Raw genomic sequence first — 24,433 nt, 5'->3', positions numbered from 1 at the left:
TAATTCTTTCTGTTGCTTTCAAGAATCTTTTAATTAAAGAGTTTTCAGATAACTTGATGTCCAGAAAGGCGCTACTTGTTCTTTAGAAGGGTGGAGATCACTGTCTCAAAGCCCACTGTTTTTCTGGGTTACGATTTCAACCTCTATGCTGTTAGTTGTAGCTGAAGAAGCTCTGGATGATGGGTTGGCCCCTGAGACGAGAGATCTGGAACTTGTGGGAGCATTAAGTAATCCCCTTTTGACATTTGAAGAAGTATCCGGAACCATTGTCTTGTTCAAAAGGGCGCGATGAAGATCACTGATGGCTGTATTTGTTGGATCTCCTTTAGGGTCCTGGAAATGAGGGCGAAAGGATGGAACACGTACAGCAGGCCTTGGGGCCAGAACTGGGCTAGGACATCTACCCCATGGGGAGGAGAGAGCAAAATTGGAGTATTTGCTTGTTCTCCCTTGTGGCAAACATATCCATCACTGCACCAGGAGGGAGAAGATATTGGGGTTGAGTTTCCACTCTCCTTCCTTTACTTAGACTAGGGGTAGCAAACTCACTTTCACAGAGAGCCACATGAGCCTTATGGTTGCCTTTTAAAAAGGCCAAATATAATGTAAAAATGTAGATGCTTCTCAACCGTTAGGTGAGCTGTTTAGTAAAATTAATACAGCAATACCATCACAATGAGCCCTTTGCGAACAACCAGAAAGCTGAACATAATGTTAAAAAGAATCTGAGAAACCATCAAAAAACAAGCACAGCAATTCAGCTATATTACAATTAAGGTTTTAGACTTGCCTATTTTGTTTTCTAACCATCTCTCACAGGGGTAGCCCGGGAACCCATATCTTACAGGGGTAGCCACTTGGGTGTGGATATTGCCTTTATATGACATTGGGTTGTGGCTACTGTCTGTATATTCTACATACACTAGCCACACCAACCTTGTAATAGGGTTGTGGCTACTACCTGTCTATGTAATAAACAGTAGCCACAGATCCGGTGTAGAGCCACGTAGGTACAACTGTACTTATTTACTTTGTGTACCTCTGGTTTAGATGGATCGCTGTGGCTCCGAGGCAGCATGGTGGCGGGGATATGGAGTGGTGATGAGGGGGTAGGCGTGCCGCACAGCCAAAGTGAGGTAAAAATGGTGCAGGTGTGACACTCATTCGAAAGTGGCGCAACATGGCGTTTCTACGCATAAACATCAATACAGACGCACTCTACTGTGTTTGACACCTGTGACTGCTTAAGTATTCTTTCTCGAATAGCTTGCCCTTCAGGTGCAAGGCTGAGGTGGAGAGGGCATTCTCTGCCCACTGGAAGATGTTGTCTGTTATCTTGATAAGATGTGTGCTCCTGGTGCCTCCTTGTTTGTTCAGTTAAGCTACCACCGTAAAGCGATCTCCAGGCCACTCTGCTTCTTAGGGTTTCCTTTAAGAACCACCAGTTCAAGCTCTTCTTTGGGGAGAAGGACCTTCTTCTCAAATGATAAAGGACTTTTGGCCCAGAAAAGACTGTAGAGTCCTTGTATGGGACTGAGCCTATTGATCTGCTGGCAACATTAAAGTCTCAAGCCCCAGGATCTTCATTATCTCCCTTCTTGAGCAGACTAAATCTTCTGGAGTATTGAGATTACTTTCTCCTCTGAAAGAAAAGCCATTAGAATGCTGGAGACTAGAAGGATTCCTAGAAATAGGATTGTCTGAGAAGGAATGAGATTGGATTTTTCTCTGTTCAGTAGCCAGCCTAGAGATGAAAAGGTTTTCCAAATCTTCTAGTACAGGCAGTCCACGGGTTACGTACAAGATGGTTTCCGTATGGTTGTTCTTAAGTTGAATTTGTATGCATGTTGGAACTGTATACTTTATAATTGTAACTCCAGACAAATTCTTTTGGGTCTCTATGACAACTGGATTTTAAAAATGTTTGATTATCATAAGCTTACAGACTCCTCTGATAACTGTTATGACTGTTTATTATAGCTTAGGGCTAAAGTATAATAAATTACCAATTACCAGAGGTCCGTTTGTAACTAGGGATTGTCTGTAAGTCAAGTGTTCTTAAGTAGGGGACTGCCTGTAATATGGAAGGCCTGTAGGCCGAAATAAGAAAGCATTATTTGGATCCTGTTCATATGAAGAAACCCCACAACTTCCGGAATCGCTTTTGTAAATTTTCTCTGAGCAGCATTGAGCCTGAATGGTAAGACTTTGTATTGGAAGTGAAAGATCTTGCTGTTTTACTGCTAACCTTAGGAACTTTTGGTAGTGGTTATGAATTGGCACATAATATGCATCCTTTAGGTCGCAAGTTGGCATAAACCACAAGTTGTGGTTTATTTCCATCTTTTATTTTTTTTGTAGGTGTTCGTTTAGTTTTCTTAAATTTATAATTGCCCTGAATGTTACATTTGGTTTTCTCCTTAGAAAGATAGGCAGAAGAACCCCTCATCTGTTGAGACTGTGGTACTTGAATAATCTTTTTTTTTTCAGTAGTAACACAATTTTGTTACTCAGGAGGTCCTGATCTGCAGGTTATACAGATATATGAATTCCAGCTTGTATCCAACCTTTATCAGGTCCAATATCCATGGACTATTTGTAATGTTCTCCCACCCCTGGTGGAATTCCTTCAGCCTGCCTGACCAGAAGCCTGGTATCATTGGGACTGTGATTTATAGGTGGATGGTTTTTTGAAGCAAATATTGTTAGGCTTTCCTCTGTAGAGTTGGGACTTTTTGTCCTTGGTTGATTGCTGGTTTTATTCTAGTTGGTAAGGCCCGTCTTTGATTGTTAAATTTTTGCTCTTGTGGAAATTTTACTTTGAGGCCTTTCCAGGATGTCCTCCAGTTCTGTTCCAAAAGGGCAGTCACCTTCGCAAGGAATTCCACCGCCAGCTTGTTTTTTGAGCCCACATCGCCCAACCAAGTCCTCATCCAGGTACATTTTCTTGCCATGTTGGATAAGGCGGCTGCTCTAGTGGACAGTTTAATCACATCTGCTCGTATCTGCTGTGAAATTCAGAACTTTTTTGAATATTTGAAAAGATGTGAGAATCTCATTCCTGGGAGTTCTTTTGGCAATTTGTCCTTCTAGCTGTTCCAGCCATAAGGAAATGGACCTAGCTGTGCGATTTGCACATTGTAATGAATTGAGGAAAATCCCATACCGTAGTACGGCAGTATAGGGCATGATCAACCAGGAAAACTAGGGTTAAAGGACACCTGCCATCAGGTCTCTGCCACTAGTCCTGTCACCTCTTCCTGTTGGAGCAGCTCACAAGGATCCCATCCCAGCCTTTATCTAGTTATTTCATACATTAATCATTATAAAATCATCTATTCTTTATCATGTAAATGAGGCTGGTCACATGGTCAGAGGCAGTGATGTCACCCCTGTTCCCCCTCCCCTCTCCTCCCCCTGCTCATGTCTGTGTGTAATGTGTGCTGTATCTGCTGACATGCTGCATCCTCCTAATATACAGGTGAGAGACACAGACATCAGCTACACATGAATCTGACATGTTCTGCTGTAACATGGCTGCCTGGAGTTGCTGTATCTCTCCTATACACACACACATGCACACACAGGCTGCAGGGGGCGTGGCCACCAGCACCAGGAAGCACATCATTATACAGCCTCACATCATTATACAGGCTGTCAGTCAAGCACTGGGGGTGTGACTGTACCTCCCACTCATGAATAGAGTGGACAGCTTGAATATGCTAATGCTTCATTGGACATTTCACAGGTCATACAGCTTTAGGACCTCATTGCTTAGGTTTACAGGCATGTAGAGGGATAATGAAGGGATAGAGGCAATGCTCTCTAATGGCAGTTTATGAAAATATATTTAGTTTAGGGGGGTTATTTCGCATGACGGCTTCTCTTTAAAGTACCCTGGGGGGATGGGGAGGTCTGAAAAATATTGAAAAAAAACCCAAACATTAAAAAAAAAAAAAAATAAAAAATTAACAAACCTTAAAAAATTTGAAGTTATAATATTAATAAACAGTAAAAATGATATTTCTGTGAGGTATCGCCGAGTCCCAAAACATCTGATCTATTAAAATATAATAAGTGTTTCACTGCATTTAACCCCGTAACGGAAATTAGCACCCAAAGATGAAAATACCACTTTTTTTGGCATTTTGAAAAATATTAAAAAATCTATAAAAAGTGATCAAAAGGCCATACTTTCCTAAAAATGGTAGTATTTAAAACTTCAGAAATGACACCACCCACAGCTCCGAACACCAAAACATAAAACTTATACAAATTTGTTATAATTGCGCACAATCGCACCAACCCAAAAAATGAAGTAGACCTGTCATTTAGGGCACACAGTGATAGAGGTGAAATCCAAGCCCACAAGTGTAAACTTTATTATCCCAAACGGGAACTTAAATGTGTCTGCTCCTTTCGAAAGGCCCCATTATGACTACGTAGGTTCATCGTCAATAATGTAAAACTGTTCTCATTACATCCATGTGAGACAATTGACAATTATGGGCACACAGGGAAGCTTCCTTGGAGTCGCAGCTTGTGCACTAGCATCATACGAAACATGAACTAAGGTCGCGATAAATAAAAACTTTTAACCATTCAAGACCTCTCCTCATCTCGCTCCATATCACTGGCGCCAGTTCTCGTTCCTCTCCTCTTCCCTACAGGACTACGTATACACAAGTGTAAAGGGCATATGCATATTTTCACAGCATTTGGCATTTTATTTCCTGCTTCCCAGTACATTGCATGGAATATTAAATACCATCATTGCAATTTGTTACACCGAAAACAAGCCCTCATACTCCTTACATGGAAAAGTAAAAAAATGGAAACGCAAAAATTAAAAAGGACATCAGCGTTAAGGAGGCCTGCATCCTCAAACGCTGGACGCTTTTCTTGAGATGCCCGCAATAGGGGTGTCTACCTTGGAGATTTTGTTCCAGTGGTCAGTATTTCCTTTTGAAGTTTTCAGTTATGGTAGGCCTTTTTTTCCAGATCTTTCCACTCTTTGAGGATGAGGCCTGATATATTTTCATGTACTGGGAACACTGTGGATTCCTTTGTCAAGCTAGATCTGGAGTAAAGTTTACATTACTGGAATCCAGATACTTTAAATGTGCATAGATAATGCAATAGGACAATAATTATAATATGTAAATAAGGAGGAACTTGGGCATCCGAGTCGGGCAACACTGACTCAGCCGAGTTCGCCAACTTGAATAAAAGCCTGCACACCTCTGAACTATTTCTCTATCTTTCCACCAGGCCATGAATAGGATTTGCACACTGTGAGTGATTATGCTGATACAATTGTGCCTCATAAAACTACATGGTTGTCATTACATCCAAGCTATATTCTCATTGTCTGATCTCTGTCTTCTTTCCCCTGCACTCTCTCTCAAACTGCTACCATAATTTCCCTTCTTTAATCCCATAGCGCAATAAGAGGGTTCACGGGCTTGACTTCGATCGTCACTCCCCGTGACGTCATCGGATGTCGCACAAAGATCCGAGGCTATCATGATCTAGGGCCAGTGATGGCGAACCTTTTAGAGACCGAGTGCCCAAACTACAACCAAGACCCACTTATTTATCACAAAGTGCCATTCAGCTCACTGAGGACACCAATAAAGCAGAAAATAGGAGAAATTGGATGATCATTGTAGCTTCCCTCAAGGATCCCCTAGACCTGTGATGGCGAACCTATGGCACGGGTGCCAGAGGTGGCACTCTGAGCCCTCTCAGTGGGCACTCAGGCTGTTGCCCCAGCACAGAATTCACCAGACAGGACTTGAGGGATCCTCTTGCAGGCCCAAGTAGCCCAAAACGTGAAGCATCTTGGTCTACCTGAGACTGCAGGAAGAGAAGGTGAGGAAATGGTCAGATTATCATTGGAGCCATGAAGCTCCTGCTCTTGGCCCCACAATTTTTCATGTTCAGGGAAGCTCTAATGGCAATCTGAATTTTCCCACCTTCTGTCAAAGATATTGGCGTCCTCAGGACCCTTGAGAGCTGTGGTATAGCACGGAGCAAGAAGATTTTTATAATTTAATGCTAGAATTGTCGTGTTGGCACTTTGCAATAAATAAGTGGGTCTGGTTTGCATTTTGGGCACTCGGTCTCTAAAAGGTTCGCCATCACTGCCCTAGACAGAAAGAATTGTCAAGGCCAGAGCAGGAGCTACAATGATAAATCCAGTAGTCCCAGGTAGTCCTGTCACTTTAAAATAGCTCTGTACACAGCAAGCCCTGGGCTCTCTGGGTCTGCAGAAAGATACCTTGAGTCCTCTCTGGTGCCCACAGAGAGGGCTCCGAGTGCCGCCTCTGGCACCCGTGCCATAGGTTCGCCATCATTGATCTAGGCTATCTATTACAATGTGCGATTTGCACATTGTAATAGATGGTGTGCAAAATCCCCATATACTGCCATACTGCAGTATATGGTAGGATCAGTCAGACAACCTAGGGTTAAAGTACTCTAGAGAGTCTGAAAAATAGTAAAAAAGAAAAAGTTATATTAAAAACCATAAAAATTCAAATTTCCCCCCTTTCTCTAGAAGTCATATAAATATAAAAATCTATAAAAATATAATAATGTTTTTCACTGCGTTTAACCTTGTAACTGAAAATAGCGCCCGAAGTCGCAAAAAGCATTTTTTTTGCCATTTTGAAAATAGAAAACAAATCTATACAAAGTGATCAAAAGGTTGTACAGTCCTAAAAATAGAAGCATTGAAAACGTCATCAAGTCACAAAAAATGACACCACCCACAGTTCTGTACACTAAAGTATGAAAAAGTTATTAGCGCGAGAAGACGGCAAAATGAAGATTTTTTTTTTTTTTTTTACAGGAGGTTTTAATTTTTGTAAATGTATGAAAACATTATAAAACCTATACAAATTTTGTATCCCCGTGATCGTAACGATCCAAAGAATAAAGTAGACATTTGGGCCATACACTGAAATCTGTAAAATCCAAGCCCACAAGAATACAGCACAAATACATTTTTTTTTTTCCCCAATTTTACTGCATTTGGATTTTTTTTTCCCGCTTCCCAGTACACGGCATGCATTATTAAATGCCACTATTTTGAAATGTAATTTGTTACGCAGAAAATAAAACAATAACACAGCTCTATACATGGAAAAATAAAAAAAGTTATAGATTTTTGAAGGTGGGGAGTGAAAAATAAAAACGCAAAAGCAAAAAAGGGCTGCGGTGGGAAGGGGTTAAAATGATAAATTCACACTCGCTTACTACATAGACTATGCTAAAAATAACTTCAGGTAATGTAATTCCCTCCGGAGACTCAGATTCTTTAAGGCTACAAGCAGAGGCTTACTAAAGTTAACACTTTAATATACATAAAAAATACAGTACACTCAAAGAATAAAATTGTCAGATAAAATGAAATAAGTTAAAAAAAATACACATACAATACTTACAAACAGTTAAGGAAGGAAACGGAAAAAAAAACTCTTGCTTTTGAAATAGGTAGAAGTTCTTTAGCCAGACAGCGATCCAGTCTTCTATTGAATAGAATCCTCAAACAGAACCAAAGCCATATGGCTGCTTCACTAATTTAAACCCAGGGGATTTTTGACCCCAAACCATGGCTGTGATGTCACTGTGAGGGGGAGTTTTTCTATCCCCCTCCCATCAGTGAGGTACTGGGTCTGGGGTTTTATTAAAACCCCATAACATTTGATAAGAAAAACATGCTCTTCACTAAGACTCCTTGGGGTTCAGAGGCTCCCTGCCCAGCCCCTCTTCCTGGCTGATTGTAAAGCAAAGTTCCCCTTCAGCCATTTGCTCTGGCCAAATGGGGCCTTATGATTTATAACAGCACATAATGAAACAACACAAAAGAAAGAAAAAGAAAAAACAAACTGTTGAGTGGTCATATTATCAAAAGCACCCTCCCAACATTTTGGAGTGCGATACCTCTGTTTACCCAAGGCTCTAAGGATTTCGTCTGCATGGTCCATAGAACACAGGCAGTCCAGTAGGGTCTTCTTGACCTTCTTCTTCTTGGGAATCAATTTCCCCTTCATCTAGGAGATGCTGTTTCACAGGTTCTGGCGGTTGGATGTATGCCCACTCGTGGATGTGGAAGGGCCACTTGTGTCATCTTTAACGTTTTTCAAAGCAGCTGCAACCTCATCTTTGATCGTACTTTTGATGCTTTTTAGGAATAAGGGCAACTCATCCACAACTTTTTTGGATATACTTTGTACAAGGTGCGATTTTATAGGATGAAGAAAGCGATTTCTTGCAAATACTTCATTTTTTTTTTTTTGCTTCAGATGACAGGAGAGATCAAACAAGGTATTTTTATCAGAAAAATTGCCTTTAAACAAGGATCCCCTTAAGGGCTTGTTTAACAGTATGGACATACCTGGGCAGTGGCATCACCAGGCTCCGAGGGATTATGGGGTTAAGGATCCATAGCTAATCTGGGACACAGTATCAGCAACACACACCAGCAAAAAGCTTGCTTATATTTTAAAATGTGGTGCCAAACCTCTAGATGTCATCCTGAGCTCCTCACTCTTGAGACATGGCGTTGGGATGGAGGATGTTGCCCTGCTTTGCCTTCCCCGCTTGCCGCACAAGCGCGACGGAGCCACCACAAGCCTGCTGGCCTCCTAGGGAGGACTTACAGTCAGGAGTCGAGGGGGGGCACCCACACCCACAAGACCTCGCTCCCTGCATCAGCCCGGCTGCTGACACACACTCTGATGTCAGAAGAAGCAAAGACCAGCGAGGTGGGGGTGGGGGGTGGCATCGGAAAGGTGAGTATTGTGTTTCTTCTTTTTTGAATTGGGCAAACAAGTCTGGCTATATACAGGGGCTGGTTGTACATGGTGGCAGCTGTATACTGGGGGAATAATAGTGGCTGGCTATATAAAGTACTGGGGCAGGGGGATGGCTCTGGGCTTGTTAAATACTGGGGGAATGCTGGCTGGCTGTATACAGGGGTTGGGGGATGGCTGACTATATACTGGACTGGGGGAAAGCTGTGTGGCTTTATACTGAAGGGCAGGCATTGACCAATGCATTTCCTACCCTACGCTTATACTCGAGTCAATAGGTTTTCCCAGGTTTTTGTGGTAAAATTAAGTTTGGTCTTATATTCCGATCGACTTATACTTGAGTATATGCCGTGTGTACCTTATATACTCGAGTATAAGCCTAGTTTTTCAACACAAAATTTGTGCTCAAAAACCCTAATTCGGCTTAGACTCGAGTCAACTAAAAAAATAAAATCAAAACTCACCTTTCTGACATCAACTGTAGGTCCTCTTCTGTCTGAGACAGAAGAGGACCTATGGAGGACGTCGGAAAGATGAGTACAGTGTTATTTTTTTTCCTACTACAGGGGCTGGGCAGGCTGTATGCTACAGGGGCTGGGCAGGCTGTATACTACAGGGGCTGGCAGACTATATACTGGGAGGCTGTAACCAATGCATTTCCCACCCTCGGCTTATACTCGAGTCAAAAGTTTTCCCCAGTTTTTTTGTGTTGAAATTAGGGGTTTCGGCTTATACTCGGGTCGGCTTATACTCGAGTATATACGGTATGTATGTATGTATGTATGTATATAAGTGTGTGTATGAAACTATTACTGGATTCACTCATGATTTTAAAAATCCAGCATAGTGTTTTATCTTATTTTTTTATATAGTCTTATATTAGTGTGTGTGCTGTAGACATATGAGTTTACAATATGACAAATTGTTATATATACGTTTTTAAGTAGGGACATGTTAGTTATGAATATTACGGGGTGAGTCTATAATGCAAGGGAAAAAAAAGTAGTAGAAATATTGAGTGTAGTGATGTCAGGGAGTATCTAAGAAATTAGAATAAATAGGAATTAACACACAGAATAATGTTGTATGACCAGAGAGGGTTAAAGTACAACTGTAAAGTACAAAACTTTTTGCTTAGCTCAGCACTAAGCCAAAATAAGCATTTTTACACTTATTATCTGCAGCCGCTTGGTAGCTAGCAGTTACCTTCTCCCTCTGGCTGTCTGGCCTGTTCCTTGACGGAGAAGAGGAGGATAGGTGGTGTTGAGAGGGTTAACTAGCATATGCACGCTCAGTAGCAGGAGAATATAGGAGCAGGAGAATGTAGGAGTGCCTTGTCTGTGCTGATGCCACAGGGTCACATGCATTCCCTTCTCATGTGACCTGCTGTGAGCCCGGAACAGTGTATCATAGTTTCACAGTTATGGTTGAAAAAGACACCTGTTCAACCAAGGAAGGGATTGGATGAGGAAGGGATTTAGGGGAAACAATTCTATATAATTTAACTGTCAATGTTATTTAGGTGTAAAACGGCATCTAGACCCTTCTTGAAACTCTCTGCTGTGATCAGCGCCTGAGGCAGGCTATTCCACAAATTGACAATTCTCATAGTAAAAAAGCCCTGTCACCTCTGTTGATTTAAAGCTTGATTTCTCCAGATGAAGACCGTGCCCCCACGTCTTTTGATTTGATTTAATCTGAAACGACTTGCCACCATATTTTTTGTATGGCCCATTCATATATTTATATAAATTAATCATGTCCCCTTGTAGTTGTCTCTTTTTCCAGACTAAATAAATCTAGTTGTTTTAATCTTTCGTCATAACTGAAACCCTCCATACCCCTTGTCATTTTTGTGGCTCTACATTGAACCCTCTCCAGCTCCAGGGCATCCTCTTTATGGACCGGTGCCCAGAACTGGATAGCATATTCCAGGTGATGCCCAACCAATGCCTTGTACAGTGGTAATATTACTTCCCTATCATGAGAGTCCATACCACTTTTGATAGATGACAAGATCCTTTTGGCTTTAGAGGCAGCTGATTGACATTGCATGCTGTTATTTAATTTATGATCTACTAGTACCTCCCAGATTTACTCCCCCCGGACATATTGTGCCTGTGCATTATTAGCCCCCACGTGCATAACATTACATTTATCCACATTGAACCTCATTTGCCAAGTGGATGACCAAACACTCAGTTTGTCCAAGTCACCCTGTAGCCTAGGTACATCCTCTATAGACTGTATTACACTACACAACTTGGTGTCCTCTATCATTAACCGGTTCGCGACCGCCCGCCGTGTATTCACGCATATTGCAGCAAAGGCTTACCGGTAACACCCGCGATCGGTGCCGGCACCGATCGCGAGGGTTTTCTTGCTGATCGCCGCAGGCAAAGCTGCCAGCGGCTTCAAACAGGATCGCCGCTCCCCATGACGTCATCGGGGAGCGGCGTTCCGTCGCCATGGTAGCTTCGGGTCTCACTAAGACCCGAAGCTACTTCGGGTTAACCCATTCATTACAATGTGCTATCAGCACATTGTAATGTATGAGGAGTAAAATCCCCATATACTGCCATACTGTAGTATGGCAGTATATGGTAGGATCGATCAGACAACCTAGGGTTAAAGTACCCTAGGGAGTCTGAAAAATAGTAAAAATAATAATTAAAAAAAAGTAAAAAAAAAAAAAATTATAATAAAAAAGCCTAAAAATTCAAATCACCCCCCCTTTCCCTAGAACTGATATAAATATAAATAAACAGTAAAAATCATAAACACATTAGGTATCGCCACGTCCGAAAATGCCCGATCTATCAAAATATAATAACGGTTTTTCACTGCGTTTAACCCCGTAACGGAAAATCGCATCCAAAGTCAAAACTGGCACTTTTTTGCCATTTAAAAAAAAATTTAAATTCTATAAAAAGTTATCAAAAGGTCGTACAGTCCTAAAAATAATATCATTGAAAACATCATCAAAAGATGATACCATACAACTCAACTCTATACAACGAAGTATGGAAAAGTTATAAGCACAAGAAGACGACAAAATAAAAAAAAAATTTTGTTCATGAGGTTTTAATTTTTGTAAATGTATGAAAACCTTATAAAACCTATACAAATTTGGTATCCCTGTAATCGTACTGACCCAAAGAATAAATTAGATGCGTCCAGAGGTCGCACTAACATTTTTCCAGAAGGGTAAAAATACTCCTCTCACCATTTTTGAGGAGTATTTTTACCCGAGGAGGAGTATGAAAATTTCTGTAATACACATAGCACACATAGCGCGCACACACACTACGCTCACAGGACACTGCACACTCACACACACTACTGCACGCTCACAGGACACTGCGCGCACACACACACACACACACACACACTACTGCACGCTCACAGGACACTGCGCACACTGCGCACACACACACACACACACACACACACACACTACGCTCACAGGACACTGCGCACACACACTACTCACACAGGACACTGCGCACACACACTACTCACACAGGACACTGCGCACACACACTACTCACACAGGACACTGCGCACACACACTACTCACACAGGACACTGCGCACACACACTACTCACACAGGACACTGCGCACACACACTACTCACACAGGACACTGCGCACACTCACACAGGACACTGCGCACACTCACACAGGACACTGCGCACACACACACAGGACACTGCGCACACACACACAGGACACTGCGCACACACACACAGGACACTGCGCACACACACACAGGACACTGCGCACACACACACAGGACACTGCGCACACACACACAGGACACTGCGCACACACACACAGGACACTGCGCACACACACACAGGACACTGCGCACACACACACAGGACACTGCGCACACACACACAGGACACTGCGCACACACACACAGGACACTGCGCACACACACACAGGACACTGCGCACACACACACAGGACACTGCGCACGCACACACAGGACACTGCGCACGCACACACAGGACACTGCGCACGCACACACAGGACACTGCGCGCGCACACACAGGACACTGCGCGCGCACACACAGGACACTGCGCGCGCACACACAGGACACTGCGCGCGCACACACAGGACACTGCGCGCGCACACACAGGACACTGCGCGCGCACACACAGGACACTGCGCGCGCACACACAGGACACTGCGCGCGCACACACAGGACACTGCGCGCGCACACACAGGACACTGCGCGCGCACACACAGGACACTGCACGCGCACACACAGGACACTGCACGCGCACACACAGGACACTGCACGCGCACACACAGGACACTGCACGCGCACACACAGGACACTGCACGCGCACACACAGGACACTGCACGCGCACACACAGGACACTGCACGCGCACACACAGGACACTGCACGCGCACACACACACAGGACACTGCACGCGCACACACACACAGGACACTGCGCACACACACTACTCACACAGGACACTGCGCACACACACCACTCACACAGGACACTGCGCACACACACCACTCACACAGGACACTGCGCACACACACCACTCACACAGGACACTGCGCACACTCACACAGGACACTGCGCACACTCACACAGGACACTGCGCACACTCACACAGGACACTGCACACACTCACACAGGACACTGCACACACTCACACAGGACACTGCACACACTCACCCGGTCCCATCGATCACATAAACGCAGGCAGCATTTGGAGCAGGACGGGGAGCGGCAGCCCCGCTGCCCACATGCCTCGCCCGGGGCCTGCGCTCTCGCTGCGGGTCTCTCCTGCCCGCCCCTGACACTGAGTCACGTGTCCTGCTGAGCGGTCCAGCGCGCGCTGCGATCGCTCTATAGACATTTCCCTCATTTGCAGCGCACGCTGAACCGCTCAGCCTGCGCGCTACAGGGAATAATTGCCATGCGTTCTTTTACGCATGGCAATTATTTTGGGGGGTAATGGCGCCTCATCACGCGTCTATGACGCGTGGTGAGGCGTTAATGCGACCTCTGGATGCGTCATTTGTGGCGTGAAGTGAAAGCCGTAATATCCAAGCCCACAAGAATACGACACAAATGCGGTTTTTTCACCATTTTCACTGCATTTGGAATTTTTTTCTCGCTTCCCAGTACATGGCATGGAATATTCAATGCGATCACTATGAAGTGCAATTTGTTACGCAAAAAACAAGCCGTCACATAGCTTTTTACGTGTAAAAATAAAAAAGTTATAGATTTTTGAAGGTGGGGAGTGAAAAATGGAAATGAAAAAACGGGAAAGGGCCCGGTCCTTAACCGGTTAATAAATATATTAAATAGCAGTGGGCCAAGCACTGAACCCTGGGGTACACCATTCATAACTGGTGACCATTCCAAGTAGGAATCATTGACCACAACTCTCTGGACACGATCCTTCAGCCAGTTTTGAATCCAATTGCAAATGATTCCTGCCAAACCAATAGACCTTATTTTACCCATCAGGCGTCTATGAGGGACAGTGTCAAATGCCTTCGAAGTCCAAAAACACAATATCCACAGCAGCTCCTCCATCCAGGCATCTGCTCACCTCTTCATAGAAGCATATCCGGTTAGTTTGACAACTTCTATTCTTAGTAAACCCATGCTGGCTGTCACTTATTATACTATTTGATGTCACATACTCCAGTATATAGTCTTTTACTAACCCTTCCAATATATTGCCCACAATGGAAGTTAAACTTACAGACCTGTAATTGCCTGGCGAAGTTCTAGAGCAGTGATGGCGAACCTTTTAGTGACTGAGTGCACAAATTACTTAATTTGTGATTTATACTCCCTGCTCTGTCACAGCTTTCATTCATACCAGCACCCTGAGGACACCAATAAAGCAGAAAATAGAAGAAATTTGGACGATCATTGTAGCTTCCCTCCAGGGTCCCATAAACAGGAAGAATTGTCAGGGCCAGAGCAGGAGCTACAATGATAAATCCAGATCTGCCCCCCCCCCCTCCACTCCTCCAGTAGTCCCAGGTAGCGCTGCCACGTTAAAATAGCTCTGTGCAGTTTCAGAATACGACATGCCGATTTTCAGAGGTTACAGACGGCTTATGTACGCTTCCTGTGGAAGGGCAAACGTCCCAGAATTGCCTATAATAAGTTAGTCCAACCTAAATATGATGGAGGCATACAGTTAGCGCTACTGCGATGTTATAATCTAGCGGCACAGTTTAGACACATTAGGGACTGATTTCATAATATAAATTTCCACTCCAATGTGGCTCTGGAACAAGAACTAGCGGGAAAGTATAGTTTGGCAACATATCTAGTTTGCTTACATCTAAAATGGTCGGAACTCCCCTCTAATATAAAGAAGAGCTATCTACTGAAAGATACAGTGGGAGCATGGAAAGCAATCAGAAAGATTAAAATATACCCCCATACAGCGGAACCCGATATACAAACAAACCAGAAATAATAGACTATTTAGGGAATTTAAAGACAAATATAGACTGGGCATTGCACAACACCTGCAGTTTTTTAAAATTCTAGAGACCAGTAAAGCAAGGGTCAGAGAAATGCCAGAAGCAGAAAGGTCAGGCTCGTTTGATACTTTGGTAGGCACGCCTCAACGCCATGATTCTTTGTTGGAAATCCATGTGAGAATGAGGGAACAAATGCTACACAGATGGAAAGGGACCTGCTTTCAGGGATGGGAAAGGGAAATAGACACCACAGACTTGCATGACAAAATACCAGCTGGTTGGGAAAAGGTACGGAAAGCAATGATAAATGAACAGTGGAGGGAAATGCAGTACTGTTTGATGCACAGAGCTACGTATGCTTTCAACTTTGCCCCAAGAGACGCACCAGCGCATTATTTAAGAAGCTGCCCGAAATGTGGCTTGTATAGAGCAAATCTATTCCACGCTATTTGGTCATGTCCGCATCTGGAGCCTTTCTGGCAAGCCGTTAAAGTCATGATAAAAGAGGTGTGGAGGCAGGAGGTGATAATGGCCCCAGAGGCAATGTTATTCCACCACATAGCTGTAGATGGGAATCCAGAGGAGACGTGTATAGTGGACAAAAAGCTAGTACATATAACTATACAGGTAGCTAAGAAATGTATTTTACGCCACTGGCTAGTGTCGACCATTCCTGACATACCAGAAGTGATTAGCACCCTTAAACCGCTTCTATTATATGATAGAATAGAAGCAGAGAGACATAGAGAAAGAGATTCTGAAAAATTCTTTAAAAAATGGAAGGAGTTTATTTTAAAATATTATACAGAAGCAGAGGTACAAACACTTATGAAAACTTTTCAATACACCACATGGTACAATAATCAACAACTGAAGGGAAGACTGGGAGCCTTGGAGTAAAGAGGTTAGGGAAAGAGATCTCCTGGAAAGGGAAGGGGGGGGGGTGTTACAGACGGGGGGTACCAGCAGCTGGAGGGCAAGGTGGAAAGCTGGAATCACAGGCTGAGTTTGTTCCATTTATTGGTTTCGGATAATAAAAAAGTTGTAATAATAAAAAGTTTGCATAACTGTGCTGTACTATTGTGAAAATTGACAAATATGTATCTGTCCGCTTATGGATAATACTGTAAAACTGTCTTATTTTCTATGGCTGCTTTATTGTAAACTATGCAAAGACAAATAAAAATTGTTGTTAAAAAAAAAAAAAATTAGCTCTGTGCACAGCAAGTCCTGGGCTGTCTGGGACTGTAGGAATATACCTTAAGTCATCTCTGGTGATGGCCTGAGTGCCCACAGAAAGGGCTCAGAGTGCCACCTCTGGAAACCATGCCATAGGTTCGACACCACTGTTCTAGAGCCTTTTTTATATATTGGCACCACATTTGCCTTGCGCCAGACACTTGGCACCACACCATTAGGCATTACGAAATCCCTGAAGAATTTAGACAACGGTACAGCAATAACAGAACTGAGTTCTTTAAGAACTCTGGGGTGTAACCCATATGGTCCAGGAGCCTTGTACACATTGATTTAATTCAGCTGAGATAGGATCAGCTTAGATTTTTTGCATTGATATAGTTAGCAAAAGAAAGTTTTTTTGTTTTTTTTTGTTTTTTTTTAACTTTAGCCACCTGTCTTTCATTTTGTATTTGTATTTTATATTTTTTAGATTTATATATTTTTTTTAATATTTTATCATTAATTGCCCTATTACTGTACCGTTAAGCCATGCGGGGTGTAATCTAGCCTGTCTATACTTGTTACCTATTGGAATAAATTTTGTATAAAATAGTATAATGACCCAGGATAGATTTGAATTTCTCCCATTTAACATTAGTATCATCACATGATAGTATTTGATGCCGGTCTATAGCCTGTAGTTCAGCCCTGAATTTCTGGAAATTGGCCTTCTTAAAATTCAAAGTTTTTGATTTTCCCACCTGTTTTTGCTTTTTACAGTTTAAGAGAAAAATAATTATGTTCTGATCGCTGTTTCCAAGGGTTTCCCGGACACTGACATTTTGGACAATCTCCGCACTACTAGAAATCCCAAGGTCCAACAATGCATCACCTCTTGTGGGATCTTCTACAAGCTGCACCATAAAATTATCCTGCAGAAAGTTGATAAAATTTCTCCCCTTCACAGATGAAGAAGAGCCCTGAACCCAATTTATATTTGGAAAGTTTAAGTCTCCCATTATCACTACTCCATCTGTTTATATTGGTGACCTTCTATTACCTCAGAGATGTTAGGGGGTCTATAAATACATAAAAATGATTTTCTCTACGCTTTTTTGGTTTTGAATTTGAAGTTTCAGATTCCTCACATTCTTCTGAGACCACTGTCTCATTCACAATCGCCTTTTAAGTCTCTTCTAATATACACATGTACACCACCTCCACTCCTATTTGCTCTGTCTTTCCGAAAGAGTGTAAAACCTTGAATATTAACACCCCAATCCTGTGCGGCATCGAGCCATGTCTCCGCTACACCAACAACATCTAACTGTTCCTCTAATACGAGAGCCTCCAGCTCGCCCATTTTGCCTGTGATACTTCTGGCATTTGTGAACACACACTTTTCTTTAAATCAGATAAATAACTGTGGAAAATTAATTTAACTAGCACATTTATCAGCACTATTGATTTGGATCAGGTGGATCTGATCTACTTATCCACTGCCTTAGTCCTACATACACTACTCCACCACCCACCAACATAACCTGCCATGACCTGTCTACCCCTTTTGTGTCTTCCTTTTCCTCCTCCCCCGATCCTAGTTTAAATACTCAATCACACCTGCTAGGATCTTCTCCCCCAGCACAGCAGCCCTCCTTCCATTTAGGTGCAAGTTAACTGCAGAGAACACCTTCTACCCTAATGAAAAGTCAGCCCAGTGCTCTAGGAACCCAAATCCCTCTGCTCTACACCAGGATCTGAGCCATTCATTTAGCTGCTTGAGCTCCCACTGTCTGCTCTGTGTAGTGCGTGGCACAGGTAGAAATCTGGAGAATACTACCTTGGAGGTCCTTCCCTTAAGCTTTGAACCTAATCCTTTAAAAACTATTCTTCAGGCTCCTCCACCTATCATCTATTATGTCAGTTGTACCAACATGGACCATGACAGCAGGATCATCCCCAGCCCTCCCAGTAATTTATCTACCCTTTCCACCACATGCTGAACCCTGGCATCAGGGAGACCGCAAACCATTCGGTTGAGGCGGTCTTGGTGACAAATTATTCTATCTGTCTGGCTGATTATAGAGTTCCCTACAACCACTAGCTGCCTTGGCTTACCTGCACTCCCAGTGGCCACACTTCCTGTCCTCCAGTGAATTCTACAATTTTTCTACCATAATTCTTTAATGTAAATTTTGACTATTGTAATTTATGGTTATAAAACAATTTTTATTAAAATGTTTATGGGAATTTAAAGTGACCCTGGAAAAAAATGTGAAAATGGCCCCATTCTGTGGGCAGGGTCAAAACAAGTAGGCGTGACCATGTGATGTGGGTGGAGTTACTAAACTCCACACAAACTGTTTATAGATTGTCTAAATCAACATGAAGGGCGCAGAGAAAGAGACTTATACTGCCTCCCTTGTACAGGAATAACGCTTCTTTTTTAACAGAAGACAACTTAATACTGACTTATATACAGGTAGTCCCCTACTTAAGGACACCCGACTTATAGACGATCCATAGTTAAAGACGGACCCCTCTGCCCACTGTGACCTCTGGTGAAGCTCTCTGGATGCTTTACTATAGTCCTAGATTGCAATAATCAGCTGTATGGTAGCTGTAAAGAAGCTTTATTAATAATCCTTGGTCCAGTTACAGCAAAAATTTTGAAACTCCAATTGTCACTGGGGCAAAAAATTTTTTTTCTACCATTATAAAATATACATTTTCGACTTACATACAAATTCAACTTAAGAACAAACCTACGGACCCTATCTTGTACGTAACTGCCTGTATACAAAATACTGCCCAAAACTAAAATATATTATAATACTGCATTTTGTGTACAAGAATATAACTACTATAATACTACCCCCTGTGTACAAGAATATAACTACTATAATACTGCTCCCTATGTGCAAGAATATAGAAATACTATAATACTGCCCCTATGTACAAGCGTGTAACTACTGTAATACTGCCTCCTATGTAAGAAATATAACTGCTATAATACCGCCCCTATGTACAGGAATATAATTACTATGCCACATAACACAGCCAGCCGGCCCAGTATACAGCTAGCCCCTCTATATATAGCCAAACCTGCCCCCCAGTATACAGCCAGCCCACCCTTTATATAGACCACCAGTTCTCCCAGTATACAGCCAGCACCCCCCCCCCTGTATATAGCCAGAAAAAAGCCCCTCCCCAGCAAAAAGCCAGCTCGACTTCCTCAGGTGTAAGTGACCATTTGGTTGCATGTTCACGTTCCCCCCTTTCCACTTTTGGATTCCAAAAGGCTTGCCTATGTGGAAGCTTGCACTACCAAATATTATATCATAAACTCAAAGAAGAAAAGAAGATGCAATAGAGGACCAAAAAATAGGAGAATCTTTATTAAATATATACAGCATACAATTGATAAAACCACTAAAAAAATGTAACAGACGTTTCACCAAACCAAAAAAGGCTGGCACACACAGACAGGCTTATGATACACGATGCCCCAATGTCCCTTAGAATTATCATCCTTCGTTCAAGATTGCATCATCTTGGCTATATACACCTTTATGTAAATGAATACGCTCATACAAATCATATATTTTTCTTATCTGCAGGTAATGTCATGTTGGAACTCTCCAAAGAGAAACCAAATGAACGCCTTTTAGACAGGCATTCCTCTCAATTTAGTACATCCATGCAGAAGGTTGAAACTGAACTATCAGGACAAATACGTTACCTTACACAGGTATGTTTTTCTAATTTTACTTGTTTTTAAGTTTTCAAATTTTAGATTTTTTCTTCTATTTTCTGTCTGATTATAGTGTTTGCCTCCGACCTGTCATGGCAAAAAAAATTGCTTCATTCCCCATGATGGCTTTGGGAGCAATGGATTGAAGTTGTGTGACTATTCCGCTATATAGTTAACTGAAATTTAGTAAAAAGCTTAAGGAATTTACCATCGGTTAAGCATGATAAACTAAGGCCGCTTACTCCTAGATCCAGGCAGAGTGACACTGGTAATTTTATATTTGTTATACAGAGAAAAAGGTCTATTCTAGCAGATTTGTTTTCTTGAGGGCCTTCCCGGTGTACACAACTAGAAATTACTAGTAGTTTGTTAAGGGGGAAGAGGAAAGAGGGCAGGCTAAAAATTAACTAATACATGAAAATAGAAATAGGACAGAGTGGCAGTATTGGTAGGGAAATGCAAAGCTGCCTCAGGCAGAGAAGATACCCATATCCGGACAAGCAAAATTGTATCTTATTATAAAACGTCACTTTTATTAAACATCAAAATAAAATAAAGAAAGAATTGTGTGGACGTGTTTACTGCAAAGCACTTTAAAAAGTTGCAATTAAGAACACAGTAGAGTCGGCTCCATGGGTCAATAAGGAGTATACACTCGCTATTAGTATGTCACATAGACATCATGCCTGCATTGTATAAACTCAAAGGCATAGCTATAACGTGAGGGGTAAAGTAATAGACTCCGCTAGATCTCCAGCACTCGGGGTGAGCCCCTACATAGCTCGGTCTAAAAGGTTGTGGCAAATAATCGCCTATTCCTGGTTGTCACACAGGCAATGCTATGCTACTTAGATTTCATAAGGCGTTGATACTAATATTCATGTATGAGAGTCAAAAGACCGATTAGTTCTGGCCCCCTTAGGTGTACTTGGGTTGGTCATGTAAAGTGACCAGAGCCCTACACAGCAGGAGTCTGTAAATTAGTAGCGTAACACTAGCCTCACTAAGCTAAGACTGAGGGCAGGAAACTAGATGTACATATACTGTGAGTTTGACTCAGAGCCTGACTAATACTGCTGATTAAAAGGAAAAAACACATAAGCCCCCCGACATGTTTCACCAGCAAGCTGGCTTCATCAGGGGTAGGGCTATTAGTGTCGGCGGCGAGACAACGCCGGACATTTAAAGGTGACACTCCTCCCATTTTCAATTCCAAAGGCCTATAGACAAAGGTAAGTAAAAGACGCCTCCCACATAACAATACCTGATGGGTCCGAATTGTGATGACGCCTATAGGAGGGCGGCGATCATGGGCTTAGTGATGATGCACAGAACGATGTGACAGGTCAGCTGATCATAGTGGATCAGCTGACTGTGTCAGCTGACACATTGTTGTTGACATCGGGGCTGGCGCCATGTGCGCATGCTCCTGGACTTAGAATAGTCAAGGAGTGCGTAGTTGAGGCAGTGCCCGCTACGGGACTCAGGTAAAGACAACTGAAACCTTATCTCTTCAGAACATATGGGTAGATATACTAACCATGAGTGTATACTGTTGTAGGAAGTGCTGATATATATATATATTGTAATGTACACACTATGCAAAGTGAGCCATTCCAGAAAAAAGTTAGTTAATTATGTAGATGCCAATAGTACTTAGTACTTTATTTAGCAATTCTCATATACGAGCAGAGAGCGCTTGAAGGCAATTAAAAGTTCATGCATGCCTGTAAGGCAAAGGTATAGCGTATATGAGATGATAGTACTCCAAATAAAATGTAATATTATTGACTTGGTTTGGAGAGTATTCTGAATCAGACTCCCATGCTTGGTATATATAGACAACAGATAAGCCACAGATTTTTTGATCAAGAAAAAGGTTAATGTGGAATATTAGGGAGGAAGAACGGTATGTTTTTGGAAGAAGGGAGGGGGTAAATACCAACAATAAAGTGTTGCAGTAATAACTAGTCAGAGAGATTATTTGTATTTATTTGAAAAATATACAAAAGGTAAGTATACTCGAATATATTCCTTATAAGTACGCGGAGAAGGTAAATCCTTCATTCAAGCCTTTTGGGCTCAAAGATCTCAACCTGTGAATCCATCTAGCTTCCATTTGCAAAAGCTTGCGATCACTATTTCCTTGACGCGGTCCTGTTTGGATCTGATCAACGGCCCAGAATTTGAGGGCATCTGTCTTGCCCCCATGATGTAGTCTTATTTGTCTGGAAATAGGTGTATCCTTGCTGGTTGTAATGGAGCTAATGTGATTGGATATTCGCCTCCGTAGTTGTTTTATGGTTTTGCCCACGTAAATACGTGGGCAGGTACATTGTGCCACATAAACTACTGCTGTGCTTCTGCAGTTCAAGTAGCGCCTGATTGTAATGGTGTCACCATTGGCCGGATTCACAAATGATTTAGTTCTAGGCATGAATGAGCAGAAAGCACAGGAACCACAGGGGTAAGAGCCAAGAATGGTGTTTGTGGGTCTTTGGGTTGGTGTTGGGGTTTCGCTAAAATGGCTATGTACAAGGAAACTTTGGAGATTAGGACCTCGACGGTATGTAACTGTCGGTCTAACACTTAATCTGGTCCTCAGGTCCGGATCCGCTGTGAGTATGGGCCAATACCTGCCCATGATCTTTTTTAATCATTTCAGCATAGGCATCATATGTACCGATGCATCTGATAACTTGCTGCGTGGATTGTTGTTGTTTATCCTTGAAAAGAGTATTTCTCTCCGTATGCTTAGCTTTGGCATATGCCTTGTAGAGACATTTTTTAGGGTAGCCTCGGCTCCTAAATCTCTGATAGAGGGTATCGCATTCCTTCTTGAAGGATACTTCATCAGAGCAGTTTCTACGTGCTCTTAGATATTGGCCGATGGGTATACCAGTTTTCAGGGGTTGTGGATGCCAGCTCTGCCATTGCAGCAAGTTATTTGTAGATGTAGGTTTCCGGTAGATGTCAGTCATAAGGTGTCCTTGTGGGTCAATGTAGATGGTTAAATCCAGAAAGTTAATCTGGGTATCGTTAATCTCTGATGTAAATTTCATACCGATGTTGTTGTTGTTAAGTACTGTGACGAATTCCTCAAAAAGTTGTTTTTCACCCTCCCAGAAAATAAGCACATCATCAATGTACCTTCCCCAGTACACTATGTGTTGGGTGTATTTGGTACATGACTCAGAGAAGACGATGGTATCCTCCCACCATCCAAGAAAGAGGTTGGCATATGAGGGCGCACAAGTCGCCCCCATTGCTGTCCCTCTAACCTGGTGGTAGAAGGAGCCCTTGAACAAAAAGTAATTGTGTGTGAGCACAAAGTTTAAGAGCTTCAACAAAAACCGGTTATGCTCTCTGAATTGTATCCCTTTCGTGTTGAGAAAATAGGCTACCGCTTCGAGGCCTAGATGGTGAGCAATATTACTATATAAGGACTCAACATCCAGGCTGGCAATGAATACCCCAGGCGTGAATGTTAGGTCCTGTATCTTTTTGATAGTATCTTTTGTATCTCTTAAATATGAAGGGAGAGCGCACACGAAGGGCTGTAGCAGCTTGTCTATGTAGACACTGCATGGCTGGGTCAAACAGTCACATCCGGAGACGATCGGTCTCCCTGGGATAGGTATTCGCCCTTTGTGCACTTTCGGTAGTGCGTAAAACGTAACTACCGTAGGTCGTTTGTTGAACAAGACCTTGTACTCATCATCACTCAGCAAGGAATCGTTTTTGGCCTCCATTAGGAGTTGCTCCAATTCATTGATGTACCTAGGTGTAGGATCAGTGCGGAGAATCTCATACGTATGTTTGTCAGAAAGTAACCTCTGAACCATATCAACATAATCCTTAGTGTCCATCACAACCGTGTTGCCCCCCTTATCAGAGGGTTTCACTATTATATCAGGATCTGCCTGTAGTGCTTCTAATGCCTGGATTTCATCGGCGCTTAGATTCTTGAATTTTTGCTTGCTGTCCATTTTAAGCTTCTCTATATCATTAGAGACGAGTTGCACAAATGTCTCTATATTCCGATATTTGGAGAAAGGCGGAGTATGTTTGGATCTAGGTCTCATGTCTGTAAGTGGAGCTTGAATTTTAGAGGGACCTGACGTATTTTCTTCCTCCAAGGTGAGGAGTGCCTCAAGTGCTTGAGTCTCCCTCTGTTTTAGTCTTT

At 42.6% G+C, this 24,433-nt stretch overlaps 1 protein-coding gene across 3 annotated transcripts in view; it reads left to right on the top strand.

The window, feature by feature from the left end:
• Positions 1-24,433, top strand: part of MED11 (mediator complex subunit 11) — a 94,181-nt gene that overhangs the window by 40,782 nt on the left and 28,966 nt on the right. For all 3 annotated transcript variants that reach the window (XM_072113872.1, XM_072113871.1, XM_072113870.1), the window contains exon 3: positions 20,114-20,244. In XM_072113872.1, the coding sequence (XP_071969973.1) occupies positions 20,114-20,244 (131 nt within the window). The remainder of the gene's footprint in view (positions 1-20,113; positions 20,245-24,433) is intronic.

Source organism: Engystomops pustulosus, chromosome 1 (assembly GCF_040894005.1).
Source record: "Engystomops pustulosus chromosome 1, aEngPut4.maternal, whole genome shotgun sequence".
NCBI classification, from domain to species: Eukaryota; Metazoa; Chordata; class Amphibia; order Anura; family Leptodactylidae; genus Engystomops; species Engystomops pustulosus.
Note: the sequence above shows the minus strand (reverse complement) of the source record. Positions and strands in the feature narration are given on the sequence as shown.